Genomic DNA, 20,715 nt, shown 5'->3' with positions numbered 1-20,715 from the left:
CAGTTAACATGTCGAAGTAATTCTCGTATATGATCTCGGAAACGGGACTTGCTTTAAACATTAACCATTACGATATTAATTTTCATAAGATTTGCTAAAAACAAATGAGAACCAAACAAACATACACAAACAATGCAAAATATTTATAATTATGACAAATTAAATGGAAAAAAAACGTTGGTTTATTTTCGAAAAATCACTTTTACTTTCTCCCTATTTCCAGAAAATGACTTGTACATGTTGCATAAAATCTAAATATAGATGACGCTGTTAATTGGTCGTTGTAAAAGAATATGAATTGTACACGGCACTTTGCGTGCAATCAGATACAGTACAATAATTGTTGCAATATTGAAGGAACTAAATTATGAAAATGATACAGTGTTTATTACTTTTATTTTATTCAGGAAAATGTCAAAATAATTTGCGAGATACCCGGATACTCAAATGGAAATTTACTACGAAGCTTTTACAATGTTATCGGCGCTACGCAGTTTTTGTGTATAAATAAATACACCCACACCAATTTTCGCGCGCTTTTTTTCAAGACCAACACTGGACACGAAAATATCATGGGCATTAGTGCTGCAACAATATACCGGTATATCAGTATATATCGCAATACGCAATCTGCATATTGTGTTGCGATACGATTTTCATCATACCGGTACGAAAATTTTACAAAATTCATTCACATTTCGTCAAGAAAAGCCATCCGAAATAATGATAACAAGGTAAACAAAACAAAGCATTGTAATTTTTTTTCTTCTTAAAAGTAACATTCTGAAAGTGTATTTTACGGAGTAGCATTGTTACATCGGAGCATTCGTTCGATGCTTTTGAACAGATTATCGTTGAATTAATTGCGAACAGCTGTAAATGTTTCGTTCGATTCTGAATTGAGCATTATTAAATTTGTAATCCGAATTTCGAAAATACGCTTCCAAATTTTAATGCTTATGCGACAATAAGAAATTCTAGCGTCAAATAAAAAGTGCTTTATCCTTTGTCTCAATAAAAAGCGCGCGAAAATTATACAGACATGTAGAACGTCGCATGGAAAGTATGGGTGTATTTTGTGTTGTATAAAAATGGGAACATCACGTCAGGTGAATTACGCGTGTTCAGTGGAAAAAAACGCCCCGGTTGGACGTTATTTCATCACATCTTTAAATAGTAACAAATGCCAAAATGTATTTGATACTTAAGAAAATTTACAAACGTTTGTGTTTCTTGTTATTCTTGAGTACATTTAAAGTAAATATTTACCAGAATTTGCTTTAAAACTGGAATATACGGGATTATCGGGTAATTGGCAAGTTATAATTTTGGAACAAGTTAGCAATATCTTGCGATATATTGCAATACGGGTTTTTGAACTGACAATATATTGCAATACGGTTTTTGGCGTATTGTTGCAGCACTAATGGGCATATACATGTATTTATTTACTGCTACAATTTGTAAAAGGACATGAACTGTACACAATGCGCACACACCACATTAAGTTATTTACGCGTGTTGGACTATCCTTGTCCCGATTGGACACCTATTTCATCAAATCTTTAAATAGAAACATATGCCAAAATTCATTTGATACTTTGGAAAAATGTTGGATGTCTGTGTTAATGAGTTTTCTTGAGCACTTTTGTCGTCAATATTAATCAGAATTTGCATTTGAAAATGGACATTGGGAATATACGGGTTTATCGGGTAATGGATAGACACGGAAAATTTCGCATGTAAGCGGTAATCGATAGAGACGGTAATAAACGCATGTATCGGGGAATCGATAGACTCGGGCTTATACGCATCTATCGGGGAAAGGATTAACCAATATTTACACTTGTTAACTTATAAGGTATAGAAATCGAGAATAACAAGTCGGGATCGCTCTCGGTTATACTACATCAATCATGCATGTCATGTACTTTTATCAAAATTTCAAATGACTTTCCTATTATATAAACCATGTCTGTTTTAATAGTGTATTGTAAAAACACTAACCCTTCTGTAGAAATTGTCTGTTTCTTTATTGTAATCCCGAATTGCAATAAATCAGGATTATTTGATGTATTTTAAATCTTTTTAACATAGAAATGCATGTTACGCGAAGCCATTTTGTTTGTTTAATGGTGAGGTTGATCAGCTGCGAATACATCGGTTGCACCAAATTCAAAATTTTAATCTATTCACGTTTGTAATCGATTAAAACAAGCAATGACAGTTTAACAATAAGTAAACATAATTTGCGAATTCGGAAAAAAAAACAGTGAAATCAAATGTATTTATAGATTGTGAAATGGCCGTTTGTGACAATTTTGAGCTCAAAATGTCCATTTGTAGAGTTTGAAACGGCCATTTTTGTAAAAAATCTCGGCCGTGTTAGATTTGTGAATTGTCTGTGTCAAAATGTCCTTCCACGGCCAGTCTCAAAGAAGGAAAAAAGCCCTGGTTGCATCACTGTTATATGACATAAAAAGCACAGTAAATAAAGTAAGTTTATGTTTCAATAAATTACAGTGATTATATTGAGATTAAAATTCCTTTTAGAGCTTTTCTTTTGCCTTGATTGGACTCGGGTGAGGCACCATCACTCTGTGACGGCACTATTGAGGTCATAATTATAATAATGTAAACTGTAATGGGACTATTGGATCACGTGGGTATTCAACATATTATATTTCAAATAGTGGCAAAGAAGATACCAAAATTGAAAATTAGATCATGTTAATTAAACAGATTGGTAAGCATGACTAAATGCAGTGAGTTTGAATGCATATTTATTAATGGACTGAAATGTATGTACAATGTTAAAAGCATGTTGTAAGTGAAGGACACCAATTGTCTTTTTATCAAAAATTTAAGTTAATTTTGCTTAAACAAACAACTTTTTGTAATTGCTATGTTAAGTAATTTAAATTAAAATGCTATTTTACAATTAAAACATCATACCATTTTGAATATAAAATCCATTGGAACAAATGTACGTTATGGGACATCCTACAAGTTAAATCACCTATCAACAGTTTATGAACAGTATTCAGATTTGATTGTCTTATTTTTGAAGCATTTACCAGACTGTTGAAATCTGATATAAACAATATAACAACAAGAGATGTGTTCGTCAGAAACACAATGCTCCCTTCTGCGCCGCTTTGAAATAAAATTTCTATTTATCATTTGGCAGGTATAGAAATCATCTCCCTTTAAAGCTTATTACTTCCCTTGGATTTTGGTTTTTGACCTTTAACATTGAAGGATGACCTTGACCTTTCACCACTCAAAATGTACAGCTTCATGATATACACATGCATGCCAAATATAAAGTTGCTATCTTCAATATTGCAAAAGGTAGGACCAATGTTAGTTTTCGGACCGACAACTGACAGACAGACGGACTGACAGTTTAACTGCTATATGTCACCCTACCGCATGGGGGGGGGGATGGCACTGTAGACAGTCAAAAATGACCAAGTAAGACATCGCTGACTACCAAGGCCTGTGGTGTTTCAAAGAGATCATAGCCACAGTTCATCATGTATCTATGTATAACTTCCACAGGTAAGTAATGAAACCAACCATTCACAAATTAGTACAGGAAAGAAATGATAGTTATATATATCATTTAAAACAAACTTTGACAAATCAATCATTTAAGTTATAAATAAACAAAATACAAAATATGTACAGTAACTGTAAAGAGAACTTAAATTCTTAGTAAGGAAATATATAATATGAGATTTATAATTATATAAATTCTTTCCCTTGAAAATAATTGTCTTTAACAAATCTCTGTTTTTAGTAGCAAATATTTATAAGCCACTACCATGACTGTAAATTCACAGATAACCTTAAAGTACCTAAAATACTTGTATGCCATAAAGTGTCATTGTGTGCTTGGCTTGACCATAAAATGTCATTTTGATTTTGCTTCAGTTGTATGGTTTCATATTACTATATATATAAGAATTATCTCCCTTTAAAGCTTATTACTTCCCTTGGATTTGTATTTTTGGCCTTAGACCTTGAAGGATGACCATGACCTTTTACCACGATGTGTTTGTCAGAAACACAATGCCCCCTACTGCGCCGCTTTGATTTATTTGAAAAAATATATAATTTGGCAGCAGGGGTTGACAAATGTTATTTCCGCAACTTGCCCTGCAGGGCGAGTAGTTAAGAATTTTTACTTGCCCTGCTGAAATATGTACTTGCCCTGCATTTTTTTTTAATGCAATAAATCAGTAACTAATATGTTTTATTGTGATTTTCTTTTGGTTATCATATAGAACTGTAAACTCATGAACTTCAATAAAGTTTATAATCTGTTTTAACACACTTTTAACTTTTTTGTTTTTCATTTTGTCCTCATGGTCACATTTATTATGATTACACTTAAGGATTATTGGAGAGTCTGAAAGGCATTTTGTTAAACTCAAACAAGCCTCTGTGTGTACACAACGCAGTTTTCTCTTTGTCATTTTCGTCCATTAAAACTTGCCATCAGCCACTCTCTAAATCTAAAGATGTGAAGAATTTAGACGATTTTTAGCAGTATCAAAAGACCGTATTGTATACAGTCCAACCCCTCTTAAGCAGCCAGTCAAGGGAAACAGCCAAATTGGCTGCTTAAGCGGGGTGGCCTCTTAAGAGGGGGTTGGATCATAGGGAGTCTGGAGTTGATGAGTGCATGGCCAACTGTTCAATTTTTGTATAAACAAAATGGTAAACATGTGTACATGTACTAAACAATGTATAGACTTAAAATACTTTTATTTCTTCCTTTCTAAAATCAGCTATAAGACAACATTTTCATTCAAAAAAATATTCTATTCATCTTTCTAATCATCATGAATATCATCATCATCAGAATCAAGTCAATGAGAAAGAATAATTCTCATGATTCATTGTTTACACAATGCGCATTGTATGGTCCCAATGCACTTAAGATGGGAAAAGTTGTGAATCAGTTATGCGTGAATTACTCCCGTGTCACTATAAATCGATAATTTAATCGGTTTATTGCAGTTTTATGGCTTTGAATACCTACCGCACGAATTGGTCCCGACAGTGATCTCCTTCACGATAAAATCTTGGCCAGTTACTTAAGAGACTGATAATAGCAACCGGTTGTAATCCTCCTGGTAATCGTGCTTTTCATGCATAATATTATAAAAACATTTTTTCGCCACGTAAAGGGTTTTATCAAAATTAATATTGAAATCATTGTAAATATAAAACAAATATAAACGTTTTGTTTTATTCCCAAATGAGAATATTAATTTGTAATCCGAAACACACTCCCGATTGTTTAATGTTAACGAGACGTTTACAAATTCTAGCATCGTGTATTTCCTTTGTCCCGACAAAAGCGCACGAAAATTATGCACCAATGTACAATGTCACGCCATACCCATGGTTCGAAAGCATGCGTGTATTGATTTTTGGATAAAAACTTTGTAGCACAGAGAACATGTAGATCAGTTGATTTCGGTTAAAAGTTTTGTTGTTCTTTTTAACTTTTAATTAGCCGATAATTGTCATAAATGTGTGCTTGAAATAGTATGAAACGGGGTTACCGCTTAAGAGGGGTTCATTATATAGTGTTTATCGACGGTCGCGGCACAGACCGGCCGCCTACACGGGGTGACCGGCGATGAGGGGTGACCGGAAGTAGGGGTTGGACTGTACCGTACTGTATAGGATACATTCACGGAACATACCGTTTTCGGCGCGTAACAGGAACAGGACTATTTATAGCGCAGTATGCAATACTCAACATCCGGTAAATTGGTGGTTTATTTTTAATTAAACGTTGTTTTGTTTGGAAAAGATGTGTTAAAACTTGAAATTTGAATCTTTTTGGCCAGAAATGCCACTTGCCCTGCAGGACGAGCACTGCCGGAATATTCACTCGCCCGGAGCAGATTTTTACTCATCATTATGAGCAGGCGAGTGGATTTGTAAAGCCCTGTGGCAGGTCAGATAATTAACTCCCATCAAGCTTATTACTTCCCTTGGATTTGTATTTTCAACCCTAGACCTTGAAGGATTATCTTGACCTTGAAATTTTACCACACAAAATGTGCAGCTCCATGAGATACACATGTATGCTAAAAATCAAGTTGCTATCTTCAATATTGCAAAAGTTATGGCCAATTTTAAAGTTTTTTTTCGGACGGACGGACAGACTGACATACTGACGGACAGTTCAACGGCTATATGCCACCCTACCGGGGGCATAAAAAAGGCAGCCCAAGAGACAGCAATATCCTCCATGAAGATTGTTATGACCTTGAAGTAGTGACCTTTATTTTGAGAAAGTGTTACTAACGCATGCCTTTTGTACATTGTCCGAATAACCTAATTCTTGTTGCAAAACTTGATAAAAATCCTTCAATGGGTAAAGTAGTTATAGAATGAACATGTAAAAAAAACTAAAACTTTGTATCTTAAAAGTACAACCTTGACCTTCAGCCGTTGGGACTCTACCATTTCTTCTGCACATTGTCTCTATGGCCTAAACATTTTAGTCAAGTTAATTGAGCATCTTGGGTATAGGAGATACAAACCAGGCTCAAATATAGAAGCTAAAACTGTTGACCTTGAAGTATGACCTTAACCTTATACAGGCGTGACTGACTCATTCCGCCTTCACATCATCTTAATGACCTAAACATTGTAGCCAAGTTATTAAAATCCTTCCATGGGTATAGGAGATATTGACCAGACATGAAAATAGAAGCTCAAACTTTTGACATTATTGTAAAACCTAAATGATTGAAGCCAATAACTATGCCTTCTGCACATCATATAAGACATAAACATTTAAGCCAATAAGCTTCATGAAAATATACCAGAAGTATAGGAGATACTGAGCAGAAAAGAAATGTAGGCGCACACCTTTAACCTTAAAGTACGACCCTGACATTGAGTCAGCATCAATGACTCATGGCTTCTGCACATCATTTGAGGAAAGTTTTACACAACTATAACAGACAGACTGATGGAGTGACTTATTGCAGAGGGACGATGGGCATTCCTGTAATATAGATCCTGGTAGGGGACTAACACAACTTAGGTGTTTACTTTGAGGTAAAAGCCTTTCACTTTAGATATATTAAGATAAACACGACTATTGTCAAGCAATAGGGTCCCCTACCGTTGAAAATCCACCATTGTCATAATTATTATATATATATAATATATATATATATATATATATATATATATATATTTGTTGCCATAGCAACCATAATCTTTGACATAGGAACAAAATTAAATGATGTGCATAATCTCCATATTGCCATCTATCCCTGTTGCAAGTTTCATGAAAAAAATATTAAGAACTTTTTAAAGTTATCGCAGGATCCAGAAAAGTGTGACAGACTGACTGACTGACTGACGGGCACACAGAGCGCAAACCATAAGTCCCCTCCGGTTTCACCGGTAGGGGACAATAAAAGATGGTTAGAAATTATGTTAAACACCCATTATATGTACATGACAACATATTATATTTAAGCTTGATTGCTGAAAACGCCCAAGTTTAAGACATCCTAGATGTCTGTGTCATCCAAGTAGATAATAGAAAGGCTTCCAGAGTAAAGGTCGACACAAGACTGCCCAATAACTAGGTACCACATCCAATACAATCAGGACCTTATTGCTATTTTCTACATAATTTGATAATGTAACGAGCAAATTCGTTGAATTGATATCCCCTGCCAATATGTTTCTGGACACAAAAGTGTTTTATTTGACACTAAAAAAAGCATTTTTTCAAGATACAAAGGGTCATAACTCCGTTATTAACAGATGGTGTACAATGCCTACGCGTGCATCATCTTCTTATCCATATATATACTCATACCAAGTTTCAATGAAATCTGCCAAAGCACTTCCAAGATATGGCTCTGGACACACAAAAAAAGAATTTTTTTCAAGATAAAAAGGGCCATAACTCAGTTATTAACGGATGGTGTACAATTCAATTTGGCGTACATCATTCTGTTATCCATATATATACTCATACCAAGTTTGAATGAAATCCGCAAAAGCACTTCCAAGATATGGCTCCTGACGGACAGAAAGACGGATGGACAACGCCAAAACAATAGCCCTCCGCCTATGGCGGCGGATAATAAATGTAAAAAAGCTATAGAAACATGTACACTTGCTTATAGAAGAGCACTCACTGTGTTCTGAAAATAACACCAGAATGACACACATTCACTGTCAGTAATATATGCTGTTCCGTAACAACCATGCCTAGTTTTGCATAGTGAACATCTGTGTTTGAAGAGCAAGAACTTGAGTAACGCTGGTGTGATAGACACAATGTGTCATTTGTGACTTTTACCAAGAACTTAAAAGACATGGTTGTTGTAGGCAATTTATGGGTTTAATCACAAATGTAGGAGCACTTTTAAGATCCCCACAAAGACACAGAGTAATTGGTAGTGTAAGGAAAACATATTTAATCAAGAATTTGTGTTTGTCCACATTAAATAATGTTTCAAAAAATCAAAACAATTAGGATATATGACATACAATGCTGTATATTTATCACTCGTAATCACTTATTAAGAGATTTCAATATATATACATAGACAGATTAATTTGCACCACACATGTTGTTTTTCCCACTTGTATAATAATAATTCTTCATTAAAGTCAGAGCTCCAGATAAGGACCGTACAGCCGTAAATACGGCTTTTTCATGAAGGTTTACGTATTTATTTTTAAAAACTGGACGTACAATTACGATTTTAATATCCCTTTTACGCATTTACGAAAACACTCTGGCCGTACCGATACGTCTGCATCAGCTAAGTGTGATTTGTTGGTCTCTAACCTAACGTCCCTTTTTGTAAATTTAAATTACCAAAAAGTTGTATACTGGGTTCCGATATTATTCTCTTTTCTGTCGCTTGACTTCCGCTAACTCGTAAACCCGTCAAAATCAATATGTCTGCGCGCAATGGAAGGTCAGCTTAACCGAAAGCGGTTCAAAACAACACTTTGTTGTCATATAATGGCTACATACAGTGTCGTCTAACCATCCTGACATTCAATCTGTAAATCCAGAAAAAGACATTGTCGCCCCGATATTAAACGATTTCATTGCATCGGTGGCTAAAAACGTTATAAAACACGATGGGAAACGGATGAGACAGTGACATTATTATAAGTGTTCATTTACTTAACTTAGCTTTCTAGTTGGTTTGTGTTTTCTTGTCAAGAAAAATAAAGAAACAGTATTAGTTATGTGTTTTTATGTGTAGTAATTGTTGTATTTGCATCATAATTCAGAATGGAAAACCTAATAAAGTAACTGTTTAAGAAGCTAAATATATTTATTATAATTGCTGCAAATGTTTCTGTAGTCAGTTATACACCCTTTAATATGCAAGAATACGGGTAGTACATTACTACCTGTATTCTTGGATATGGTAGTACAGGTACTAATTGATTTTCAGCGTTACTCCTTTTCTTTCTGTCAGTGGCAGTACCGTTACTAATTTCACAAATCCTTATCTGGAGCTCTGAAAGTCATTCACTATAAAATCAAATGTATTCAGAATTATTATAGCATTTAATAGTGTTATTTACTTCGCTTTTTAAAATGATTTGCAGTGGGTTTTCATTCAAAATTGGGTCTGGTACTATTCCCCATTTCCAATGGAAAAAAGTGTATATTTTTCCCAAATAGGAGCCAAAAATTCCAAATGGAAGGCGTTTTTTTTTTCAAATTTCAATATTTCATTCAACTCCCTTCCATATTAGTTTATCCTTAGTAAATATAATACTGAAAACACTCGTATTCTCAATTTTGAAGCATTTTTAAGCAAAACAACAACACTAATTTTTCAATTTTAGTAAAAACATCGCAAATTTTCCCAATCCAAAGGGACCTTGCCCCATTACCGAAATATTAAAACAAAACACTGCAGTTTGCCTTATGGTTGATTCAAGACAACTCTTACCAACCAAAGGATCATTTCTGTGACAGGGCACAACTTAATTATTTCTGTTTATTATTTGAAAATAATAGTGAGCGGCTTTTATTCCTATTATCACAATAATAATCTTTCTTGCAAAGATGTGCTGTCTAAAATGGCAATTTGATTTTTTTTATCTAATACATGATACCAGCAAAAGATATTAATCCCAACTGTAATCATATTTTTATTAATACATATAATTCTATCCATTCATCAAAAAAACACTCAAGTCACAACTTATTATTTCAAAAGCAAAATCCGGCCAATATTGAAATTACATGTGCTCAAGTATTTATAAAAAATCGCTTTCACCATTTCTTGGAAGTACATGATGTATAAGTTGAGCTTAAAGTTATGTTATTTTGAAAACAATTAATGCATAAATCATGTATCTTGATTATTACAGTAATGACTAAAGAAATAAATGTGTCAGATACCTGTGAATTTTTACAACACAATCAGAGCAGCACAGCTGACTGTGGTCATGGCAAAACTGTGACAGTTTTTTATCCACATGCTCGTCACACTTCCAAAGAAAATCCTCCAACTCCTTTGAAAGAAAATTCCCCTCCTCCTTCGAAAGAAAATCATCCTCTTTATTTGAAAGAAAATCTCCCTCCTCCTTCGAAAGAAAATCATCCTCTGTATTTGAAAGAAAATCTCCCTCCTCCTTCGAAAGAAAATCATCCTCTGTATTTGAAAGAAAATCTCCTCCCTTATGTAAAAGAGAAGCATCCTCCTTTGAAACTGGCCATTTCTTAATATCTCCCCTTCCACATGTTCGATGTTTCATAAACAATTTTTTATGAGGTTTGATACATTTTTTACAAAAAAACCTTGAGCATTCCTCACAATAAATGACCGCCAAATTCTGAAGATTATGTTCCTCACAAGATGTGCAACAAAAGTGTCCAACCGTCGAGGAACGTTCAGCTAAAGTAGAAGAATTACCTACGCCCATTTTATTATTCTGTGTTTCAAGTAAAACCTATTTGTTTAAATAGTTTAAGTATTTTTCTTTTAAACAAGTCCACAAAATACTGGCATTTAGCTACCTTTAAAAGTTGTTCAGCTCAAGAAGTTTACATGAAAACTAAAACACAGATGCATTGAAATATAAATAAAGTTCAAGCTCAATATCCTTCAAGGTTTACATTCACTTAACTAACAGTAACTATGTAAAACACCGCATGACTTTGACAGTAAGAGTAAACCAAATTGTTAGACCTCACTTAATTATGCAAGTAAATTGAACGCTATGTAGAAGTAAATTGGAAGTATATCTCACTGGTTTAAGTAAACCATGTATTTAATTGTTCAATCAGTCAGTATTACAAATGTAATTGATGAAAATAGTATTTATAGTGGTCTAATGAGTAAAATAGAACAAATAATATCATGTTTATAAAATATTCATACATGCAATCAAATTGTCTCATTGATTGATTTAAAAATTTCCCATTACATTTTGTTCTTTAAGGATTTTTCACATTTTCCCTCATCTCAAAATAAAATAAGAAATCGGTGTCACTGAATTAGATTATATGAGAAAACAGGGCCTGATAAATTTAACACTACAATGAGTTTTCAATACATTATTCGAGCTCATTGTTTAGTTTGCCCTAGTGTTAAACATCTAACAAAAATGTTCATAGCTATGATTTCAAAAGTGTTATTTTGACATAGTGATCTAGCTTAAATGTCTCAAATATTTTCAAGCTTATTTTAAGAGTACCTGGCTCAAGTCATGTATTTCATTGATTCATAAAGTACCGTATTTTACCACGTAAATCGCCCAGATGTAGAGCGTGCATGCAATTTTTTCAAGACAAAATGGAGAAAAAAAGATTTCAAGACCAAAAAATCTGAAAATCTTAAAATGGCCACCATTTATATATTGCACAATCATTTGATCCAAGTTTTTCGAGCGCTGTTTTTGTTTTGAAGAAGCAACGTTTAAACGATCAGGAGTATGGGTTGCATAGCACTATATTTGAAACTACTTTTAAGATTATTCTCTCGAGAAAATGGGGGCTGTTGTCATCATCGTGATGGTATGAAAATAGTCTATACTCGTTTTCCGTCGATGTCTGATGCATCGAAACCTATAGCACATATCTCTCAATGAAAGCTGTCAATACCGAAGTGCAAAAAGATCCCTTTCACACCTACCTTAATCAGCGAAACACAACTCCTTCACACAGAACTTTATCTGCTTTCATTTTATGTCGACAACAGCCCAAAAAACTGCAGTCAATGAAGAAGTGTGAAAGCACTAACAAAGACAATTTTTCAAATTTTAAGTTTTGTCCAAACTATTACTACCCTGTTCATACCTACCCTAACCCGCTATTTGTTTTATATAAACCTTCAGTCTATAACATTTTAGGGTGTAGTTTTCTGCAATAACAAAAAATGGCGACTATTATGAAGATGTGCGATTACGAATGGATTTTTCAAAATTTAGCAACCAGGAAAGCGTTGTATAAATGTGTAACACGCACCAATTTTTTATTTGAAATTTGGAGGCAAAAAACTTTGCGCTAGACGTGGTAAAATTTGGTAATATTTTTAAGTCAAAGTAATGTACTGAAAATGTACAAAAAAGTATAATGGTGTTTATTTTATATAGAAATTTCATTTTAAAATGATTAAAATGATTTAAAAGATTAAAATTATTTAACAGTGAATAGTTTGCACATTTTGTTGTAATATGAAAACTATAAACATTAAGCTCAACCAGTTGGAACAGGCTTCAGAATATTTTTAGAAACGAGGCCCTATATAATGTTAAACCCTTCATTGCCCAATTTTAATTGAATTATGATCATACTTTCTTTGGCTGGGCACTTTTGCTTTCAAAAAATAAAATCATATATCATATGAGCAACATTATTATGACAGGTTAACTGTATAGTCAATGATCCATAGTCCATACTTTTGACAAACACTAAAATGTTGTCTATGTTATGTCTATTGTTTGGTTTGACACATTAGTAATACATTGAATTTAGTTATCTTGTGAAAAATATGAGCCATATACTGTTTCCAAGTTTAAACCCTTTGTCAATAACTATTGTTCCATGTCACATGCCTGCAGGATTCCCTACAAATCATAAATACTTACAATGTCTGAAATGTTAAAGGGATCTTTTCACGTTTTGGTAAATTGACAAAATTGAAAAAAAGTTGTTTCAGATTCGCAAAGTTTCGTTTTAGTAATGATATTTTTGAGGAAACAGTAATACTGAACATTTACCATGGTCTAATATAGCCATTATATGCATCTTTTGACGAATTAAAAACCTGAAAATTATAAAGCATTGCAACGCAAAACGATTGAATTATTTGGAGAATTCAGTTGTTGTTGTTTAATTTTGTGAATCTATGAAGATTGCTTATATACAGTATAATATACACCTCCTATCTACACTTGACAGGATGGCTGAGCGGTCTAATTGGTTTTTACTACAGGACTCCAGGGGTCACTGGTTTGAGCCCTGTTACAGGCTACTTTTTTTCCTTATTTTGAATTTTATTCTTGATTTTTTACTGGAGCTGTTTAGATCCAATGTTTACATTTATCAATATCAAGCATTAAATGACAAACTTCAAAACATGCAAAATCTGTGAAAAGGCCCCTTTAATGCATTTCATGAAAATGCAATTTAATCAATTTGAAAAGAAACTATTCAAACAATATTTAAACTTATAAATGGATAAGCATACAAAATCAACTCCAGATTGCTGCACTTGACTTAATATCGGTCATCACTACATAACTCATGTGTTTTCAGTGTCGTCACATGATCTTTTTTATTCGATGCTATTCCCCTTGTAAAAGAGCATGCTTTAATCTTACTGTGATTTCTTTAGTGAATCTAGACTGACATTTTTTATCAAAGGATAAAGTTTTACTATACAATTTTCTTATGGTTTAATGCAATGGTGTGGTTTATAAGCCGTGCTTACGTTACAACACTGGTTTCACCAGTTATAAACTTGTAATTCCTTAACAACAAGCACATTTGTTGAATGGATATCCCCCACCTTTTCCTCATATATATCTATACACCTATGAAGTTACATACTGAAAACTTATATAGTGTCTGAGATATAGCCCTAAAAAGTAAGTGACTGACAGACGGATGGACAGACTGATAGGCGGACTGATAAACTGAAGAATGGACAATGCCAAAACTATATCACTCTGCCTTTGGCTTTTAAACAAGCATAGCCCGTTACCTGAGTAGGAAACACAGTTTGCAAAATCAGAAATACAAACAAAATACAGAAACACATATTGTACTTTTGAATGTGAAGTGTTTGTTTTTGACAGAGTTGAGCTTAACAAGTTTATGTCAAACAGTTTAAAAACGCTGTTTTTGTAAAATACTGTGGATATATTTCAACTGTAAAATGCTTGCATCAAAATTATGAGATGGCTGACCAAGACCACACTCAAAGAAGACAAGATGGCCATGGGCCCTAAGGCGCTCATCTGAGACCCAAAGGAACTAAACTATTCTGGGAAGGTGGAGTTCCAAATAATAAAAGTACTTCATGAAACATAAATATCATCATAAGGTTCACAAGAAGAAATTTGCTCACCCCTGGAAATCATGCTCTTCAGAGCACCGGAGCCATTTTCAAAGTAAGTCAAGATATTATAGGAACATATGTTCTCAGCATGTTTCATTAATATTGAACTAAAATGTGACTTATAAAGAGTTCACACTGTTTCACTATAGCAATAAAAAGAAATCTGCCATCCACCTCAGGGCCTTGCTTTTAAACAAATTGGAACAATTTTGAGACTCACCTTGCAATGACATTTCCAATTAAAACAACAATCAACCCTATTTAAAACACAAATCTTTGATAATCACACCAAAACTACTGACCTGACATCAATAAACTGTGTGCCATAACAATTTGTGTTCCAGTCTTATCAGTCTGAAGGTCTTTGATGTGAGTTCAAAACTGGGGCCTATTTCTAGGGACTAAGGGCTTTTAAGCTGCAAGCCTGTTACATCACATTAACAATTCAGACACAGTCAATAGAGAATTAATTAGTTGCTGATAAGCAGGTGGATGAATGGGATCAATGGAGAAATAAGAGTGCATTCCTGACAAGCCATGCATTCGTGATTGGAGGTCAAACAGAATTCAAGTTATATACAGTTGTTTCTCCCCAAAGTAATTTTCTGTGAAATCAATATAACTACTTAAAATTTTGAGAATATTTAATAAAGGGTTTTCAGATGGCAAAAATATTTTTGTTGCACTTCATCCCCAACCAATCATAAACATAAATAATCCTCTTCAGAAAGGAACAAAAAAATAAAACAAGGGCTGTTTGTAAAACATGCATGCCCCCCATATGGGCTGTCAGTTGTAGTGGCAGCCATTGTGTGAATCCGTTTTCTGTCACTGTGACCTTGACCTTTGACCTAGTGACCAGAAAATCAATTGGGGTCATCTGCGAGTCATGATCAATGTACCTATGAAGTTTCATTATCCTAGGCCTAATTATTCTTGAGCTATCAGCAACCATTTTACTGTTTTGAGTCACTGTGACCTTGACCTTTGACCTAGTGACCTGAAAATCAATAGGGGTCATCTCCCAGTCATGATCAATGAACCTATGAATTTTCATGATCCTAGGCGTAAGCATTCTTGAGTTATCATCCGGAAACCATTTTACTATTTAGAGTCACTGTGACCTTGACCTTTGACCTAGTGACCTGAAAATAAATAGGGGTCATCTGCGAGTCATGATCAATGTACCTATGAAGTTTCATGATCCTAGGCGTAAGGGTTCTTGAGTTATCATCCGGAAACCATTTTACTAGTTCGAGTCACTGTGACCTTGACCTTTGACCTAGTGACCTGAAAATCAATTGGGGTCATCTGCGAGTCATGCTCAATGTACCTATCAAGTTTCATGATCCTAGGCGTAAGCTTTCTTGAGTTATCATCCGGAAACCATTTTACTGGTTCGAGTCACTGTGACCTTGACCTAGTGACCTTAAAATCAATAGGGGTCATCTGCGAGTCATGATCAATGTACCAATGAACTTTCATGATCCTAGGCGTAAGCGTTTTTGACTTATCATCTGGAAACCATCTGGTGGACGGACTGACAGACCGACCGACCGACCGACATGAGCAAAACAATATACCCCCTCTTCTTCGAAGAGAGGCATAAAAAAAATTGGCAATTTAACGGTATATCTTATCGGCAGAATAAATATTCAGATGACTGCATGGTGATCATGAATATCATAATATGCATAACTTTCATTCAAAATGTACATTGGTAATTTCATAGTAAAGTGTTACAAAACAAGGTTACACTATAAAGCCATTTAAAGCCAAGCCATATTCTGCAACAGACCGTAACCATTAAGGAACTCGGCCTAGATATCATAACGAGATATCCATAAAACCAATGTTTTGATCAAGTTTCATGATGATTGGACAAAAAATTTGACTTCTAGAGTGTTCACAAGCTTTTTTTACTATACAAATATAAGGAAAAAGACCCCCCCCCCCCCTGGCGGCCATGTTTATTTACCGATCCGAACCATTTTTTAACTCAACCGTCATAGCAAGGAAACAAATGTTCTGACCAAATGTCATAAAGATTGGGAAAACAATGTGTCTTATAGACTGTTTACATGTTTTCACTATATACATAATAGAGAAAACTGCCCCACTCCCTGGGGGCCATGTTTTTGAAATTTACACGACTATTTTCAAACTCGTCCAAGATATCCACAAAACCAATGTTTTGACCAAATTTCATGATGATTAGGCAAAAAATGTGACTTCTAGAGTGTTCACAAGCTTTTTTACTATATAAATATAAGGAAAAAGACTCCCCCCTGGCGGCCATGTTTTTTAACCGTTCCAAACCATTTTCAAACTCAAACGTCGTATCCAGGACACAAATGTTTTGACCAAATTTCATGATGAGTGGACCAAAAATGTGACTTCTAGACTGTTCACATGTTTTCACTATCAACATATTGAGAAAATTGCCCCGCTCCCTGGCGGCCATGTTTTTTCACCGATCTGGACCATTTTCGAACTCATCCGAGATATCAATGAAACCAATGTTTTGACCAAGTTTCATGATGATTGGGCAAAAATTGTGACTTTAAGAGTGTTCACAAGGTTTCTCTAAAGCCATATAAGGAATACTGCCCCGCCCCCTGGTGGCCATGTTTTTCAACGGACCCGAACAATTTTTAAACTCAACCAACATATCATTAAGACAAACATTTTGACAAAGTTACATGAAGATCGGGCATCAAATGTGACTTTTACAGTGTTCACAAAGTTTTTCTTTTGTTTGACCTAGTGACCTAGTTTTTGATCCAGCATGACCCAGTTTTGAACTCATTCGAGGTATCATCGGGACAAATGTTCTGACAAAGTTTCATGGAGATCGAACGATAAATGTGGCCTCTAGAACGTTGTGCTCAGGTGAGCTTAAAAAAGGCCTACAACATTTTCACGGTTTTGATTGCAGAATATCTCCAGGATTTATTGCAGTGTAACCACATGATTTATTGCAAAACACCCTTTAATTTCATACTCTGTCTACAAAAATAGGTCGCAGGTGCTGGTAGAATGATAATTGATTAAAGCAAAGTTAAACAAGAGCACCGCCTTGCGGGTGCAGACAGCTCATCTATTGTTATTTTTAAAGGTCAAGGGACCTTTCTCAATTTCAATCACAAATGAGGGAGGGGTGGAATGGAGAGGGTGTATAGTGTGGGGATGGTTTTTTTTAGGGGGGATTCTTGACAGTATTACAAAAATAAATCAAGGGCTGTTTGTAAAACATGCATGCCCCCCATATGGGCTGTCCGTTGTAGTGGCAGCCATTGTGTGAATATGATTTTTGTCACTGTGACCTTGACCTTTGACCTAGTGACCTGAAAATCAATAGGGGTCATCTGCGAGTCACGATCAATGTACCTATGAAGTGTCATGATCCTAGGCAAAACCGTTCTTGAGTTATTATCCGAAAATCATTTTACTATTTCCAATCACCGTGACCTTGACCTTTGACCTTGTGACCTCAAAATCAAAAGGGGTCATCTGCAAGTCATGATCAATCTACCTATGAAGTTTCATGATCCTAGGCGTATGCGTTCTTGAGTTATCATCTGGAAACCATTTTACTATTTCGGGTCACCGTGACCTTGACCTTTGACCTAGTGACCTCAAAATCATTAAGGGTCATCTGCAAGTCATAATCAATCTACCCATGAAGTTTCATGATCCTAGGCATATGCGTTCTTGAGTTATCATTCAAAAACCATTTTACTATTTCTGGTCACCGTGACCTTGACCTTTGACCTAGTGACCTCAAAATAAATAGGGGTCATCTGCAAGTCATGATCAATGTACCTATGAAGTTTCTTGATCCTAGGCCCAAGCGTTATTGAGTTATCGTCTGACAACCACCTGGTGGACGGACCGACCGACAGACCGACCGACATGAGCAAAGCAATATACCCCCTCTTCTTCGAAGGGGGGCATAATAATAAAAAAATTCGGGGGCTGGGGGGGGGGGGATGGTTTGGGTGGAGTCTATTGTGGTATGTCAGGTAAGAGTTGTTTTGTCAAAGTATCAATCAAATCTAATCATAAATAAAGAAGTTATGGCAATTTTAGCAAAATTTAATAATTTAACCTTGACAGTCAAGGTCATTCAAAGGTCAAGGTAAAATTCAACTAGCCAGGTACAGTATCCTCCTGATAGCATGAAAATATTTTAAGTTTGAAAGCAATAGCCTTGATACTTTAGACGTAAAGTGGATCTAAACACAAAATTTAACCATATATTCAAAGTTACTAAGTCAAAAAGGGCCATAATTCTGTAAAAATGACAACCAGAGTTATGCAACTTGTCCTTTACTGTCCCCTTATGATAGTTTGTGAGTGTTCCAAGTATGAAAGCAATATCTTGATACTTTAGGGGTAAAGTGGACCAAAACACAAAACTTAACCAAATTTTCAATTTTCTAAGTATAAAGGGCCCATAATTCCGTAAATGCCAGTCAGAGTTACATAACTTTGCCTGCACAGTCCCCTTATATGATAGTTAGTAAGTGTTGCAAGTATGAAAGCAATAGCTTTGATACTTTAGGAATAGTCTACCGTAACACAAAACATAACCAAATTTTCAATTTTCTAAGTATAAAAAGGGCACATAATTCTGTCAAAATGCCAGTCAGAGTTACATAACTTTGCCTGCACAGTCCCCTTATGATAGTAAGTAAGTGTTGCAAGTATGAAAGCAATAGCATTTGATACTTAAGGGATAAAATGGACCTAAACACAAAACTTAACCAAAATTTTCAATTTTCTAAGTATAAAAAGGGCACATAGTTCTGTCAAAATGTACGCCAGAGTTATCTAACTTTGCCTGCCCAGTCCCCTCATGATAGTAAGTAAGTGTACCAAGTTTGAATGCAACAGCATTGATACTTTCTGAGAAAAGTGGACCTAAACGCAAAACTTAACTGGACGCTGACGCCGACGCAGACGCCAATGCCAAGGTGATGACAATAGCTCATAATTTAAAAAAAAATAAATAGATGAGCTAAAAATATAATATAAATTGCAGTGGAATTTAAAACTTGTTAAAATTCACTTAAGACTACAATTTGAACCAAAACGTTTGCTCAAGACATTTGTATTAGGCATTAAAGGAAAATTATTGCTTGTTATGCATTATCAAGGTATGAAAACCATTGAAATAAAATTAATGATACAACAAGATGTGTTTGTGAAACACAATGTCCCCCTGTATGACGTTTGACCTTGAAGGATGACCTTGACCTTGATCATTCACCACTCAAAATGTGCAGCTTCATGAGATACACATGCATTTAAAATATAAAATTGCTAGCTTCAATATTGCAGAAGTGACAGCAATTTTGACCCATATATTTGACCTTGAAGGATGACCTTGACCTTGACCTTTCCCAACTCAAAAAGTGCAGCTTCATGAGATACACATGCATGCCAAATATCAAGTTGCTATCTTCAATATTGCAAAAGTATTCATAAAACAAGGGCTGTTTGTAAAACATGCATGCCCCCCATATGGGCTCTCTGTTGTAGTGACAGCCATTGTGTGAATATGTTTTTTGTCACTGTGACCTTGACCTTTGACCTAGTGACCTGAAAATCAATAGGGGTCATCTGCCAGTCATGATCAATATAATGTGGGGTGTGGTAATTTATAAGTTATTTAAAAAAATAATTGGGGTGGGTGGGGGTGGGGGGATAGGGGGGTGGGGGTGAGAGGGGGTAATAATTTGGGGTGGTGTAATTTATTAATTGTTTAAAAAAAATTGGGGGTGGGGGTTGGGGGTGGGGGGAGTGAGAGGGGGTATAATGTGGGGTGTGGTAATTTATAAGATGTTTAAAAAAATATTTATTTTTTTTTTGGGGGGGGTGGGGTTAAGGTAGGGGGGTAGGGAGTGAGGGGGTAGGGGGGTGAGAGGGGGGTATAATGTTGGGTGTGGTCATTCATAAGATGTTTAAAAGAATATTTTGTTTGGGGGTGGGGGGGTAGGGGGTGGGGGGTAGGGGGTGGGGGGGTAGGGGGGTGGGGGGGTAGGGGGTGAGAGGGGGTATACTGTGGGTGTGGTTATTTATAAGATGTTTAAAAAAA

The 20,715-nt window shown here is 35.2% G+C and overlaps 1 protein-coding gene and 1 long non-coding RNA gene across 2 annotated transcripts in view; both read right to left on the bottom strand.

Annotated features, from left to right (window-relative positions):
• LOC127855259 (uncharacterized) overlaps positions 1–11,200 on the bottom strand; it is a 53,903-nt gene extending 42,703 nt beyond the window's left edge. The window contains exon 1 of the mRNA XM_052390704.1: positions 10,448–11,200. Coding sequence (XP_052246664.1) covers positions 10,448–10,971 — 524 coding nt within the window. The 5' untranslated portion in view covers positions 10,972–11,200. The remainder of the gene's footprint in view (positions 1–10,447) is intronic.
• A 4,411-nt stretch (positions 11,201–15,611) lies between these two features.
• The window catches only part of LOC127855286 (uncharacterized), a 161,640-nt gene continuing 156,536 nt past the window's right edge, over positions 15,612–20,715 (bottom strand). The window contains exon 8 of the long non-coding RNA XR_008037447.1: positions 15,612–15,902. This is a non-coding gene — a long non-coding RNA (uncharacterized LOC127855286). The remainder of the gene's footprint in view (positions 15,903–20,715) is intronic.

The sequence above is a fragment of the Dreissena polymorpha genome, chromosome 13, assembly GCF_020536995.1.
Source record: "Dreissena polymorpha isolate Duluth1 chromosome 13, UMN_Dpol_1.0, whole genome shotgun sequence".
Classification (NCBI taxonomy): Eukaryota; Metazoa; Mollusca; class Bivalvia; order Myida; family Dreissenidae; genus Dreissena; species Dreissena polymorpha.
The sequence above is the reverse complement of the archived record's forward strand: the minus strand, read 5'-3'. Positions and strand labels throughout refer to the sequence as shown.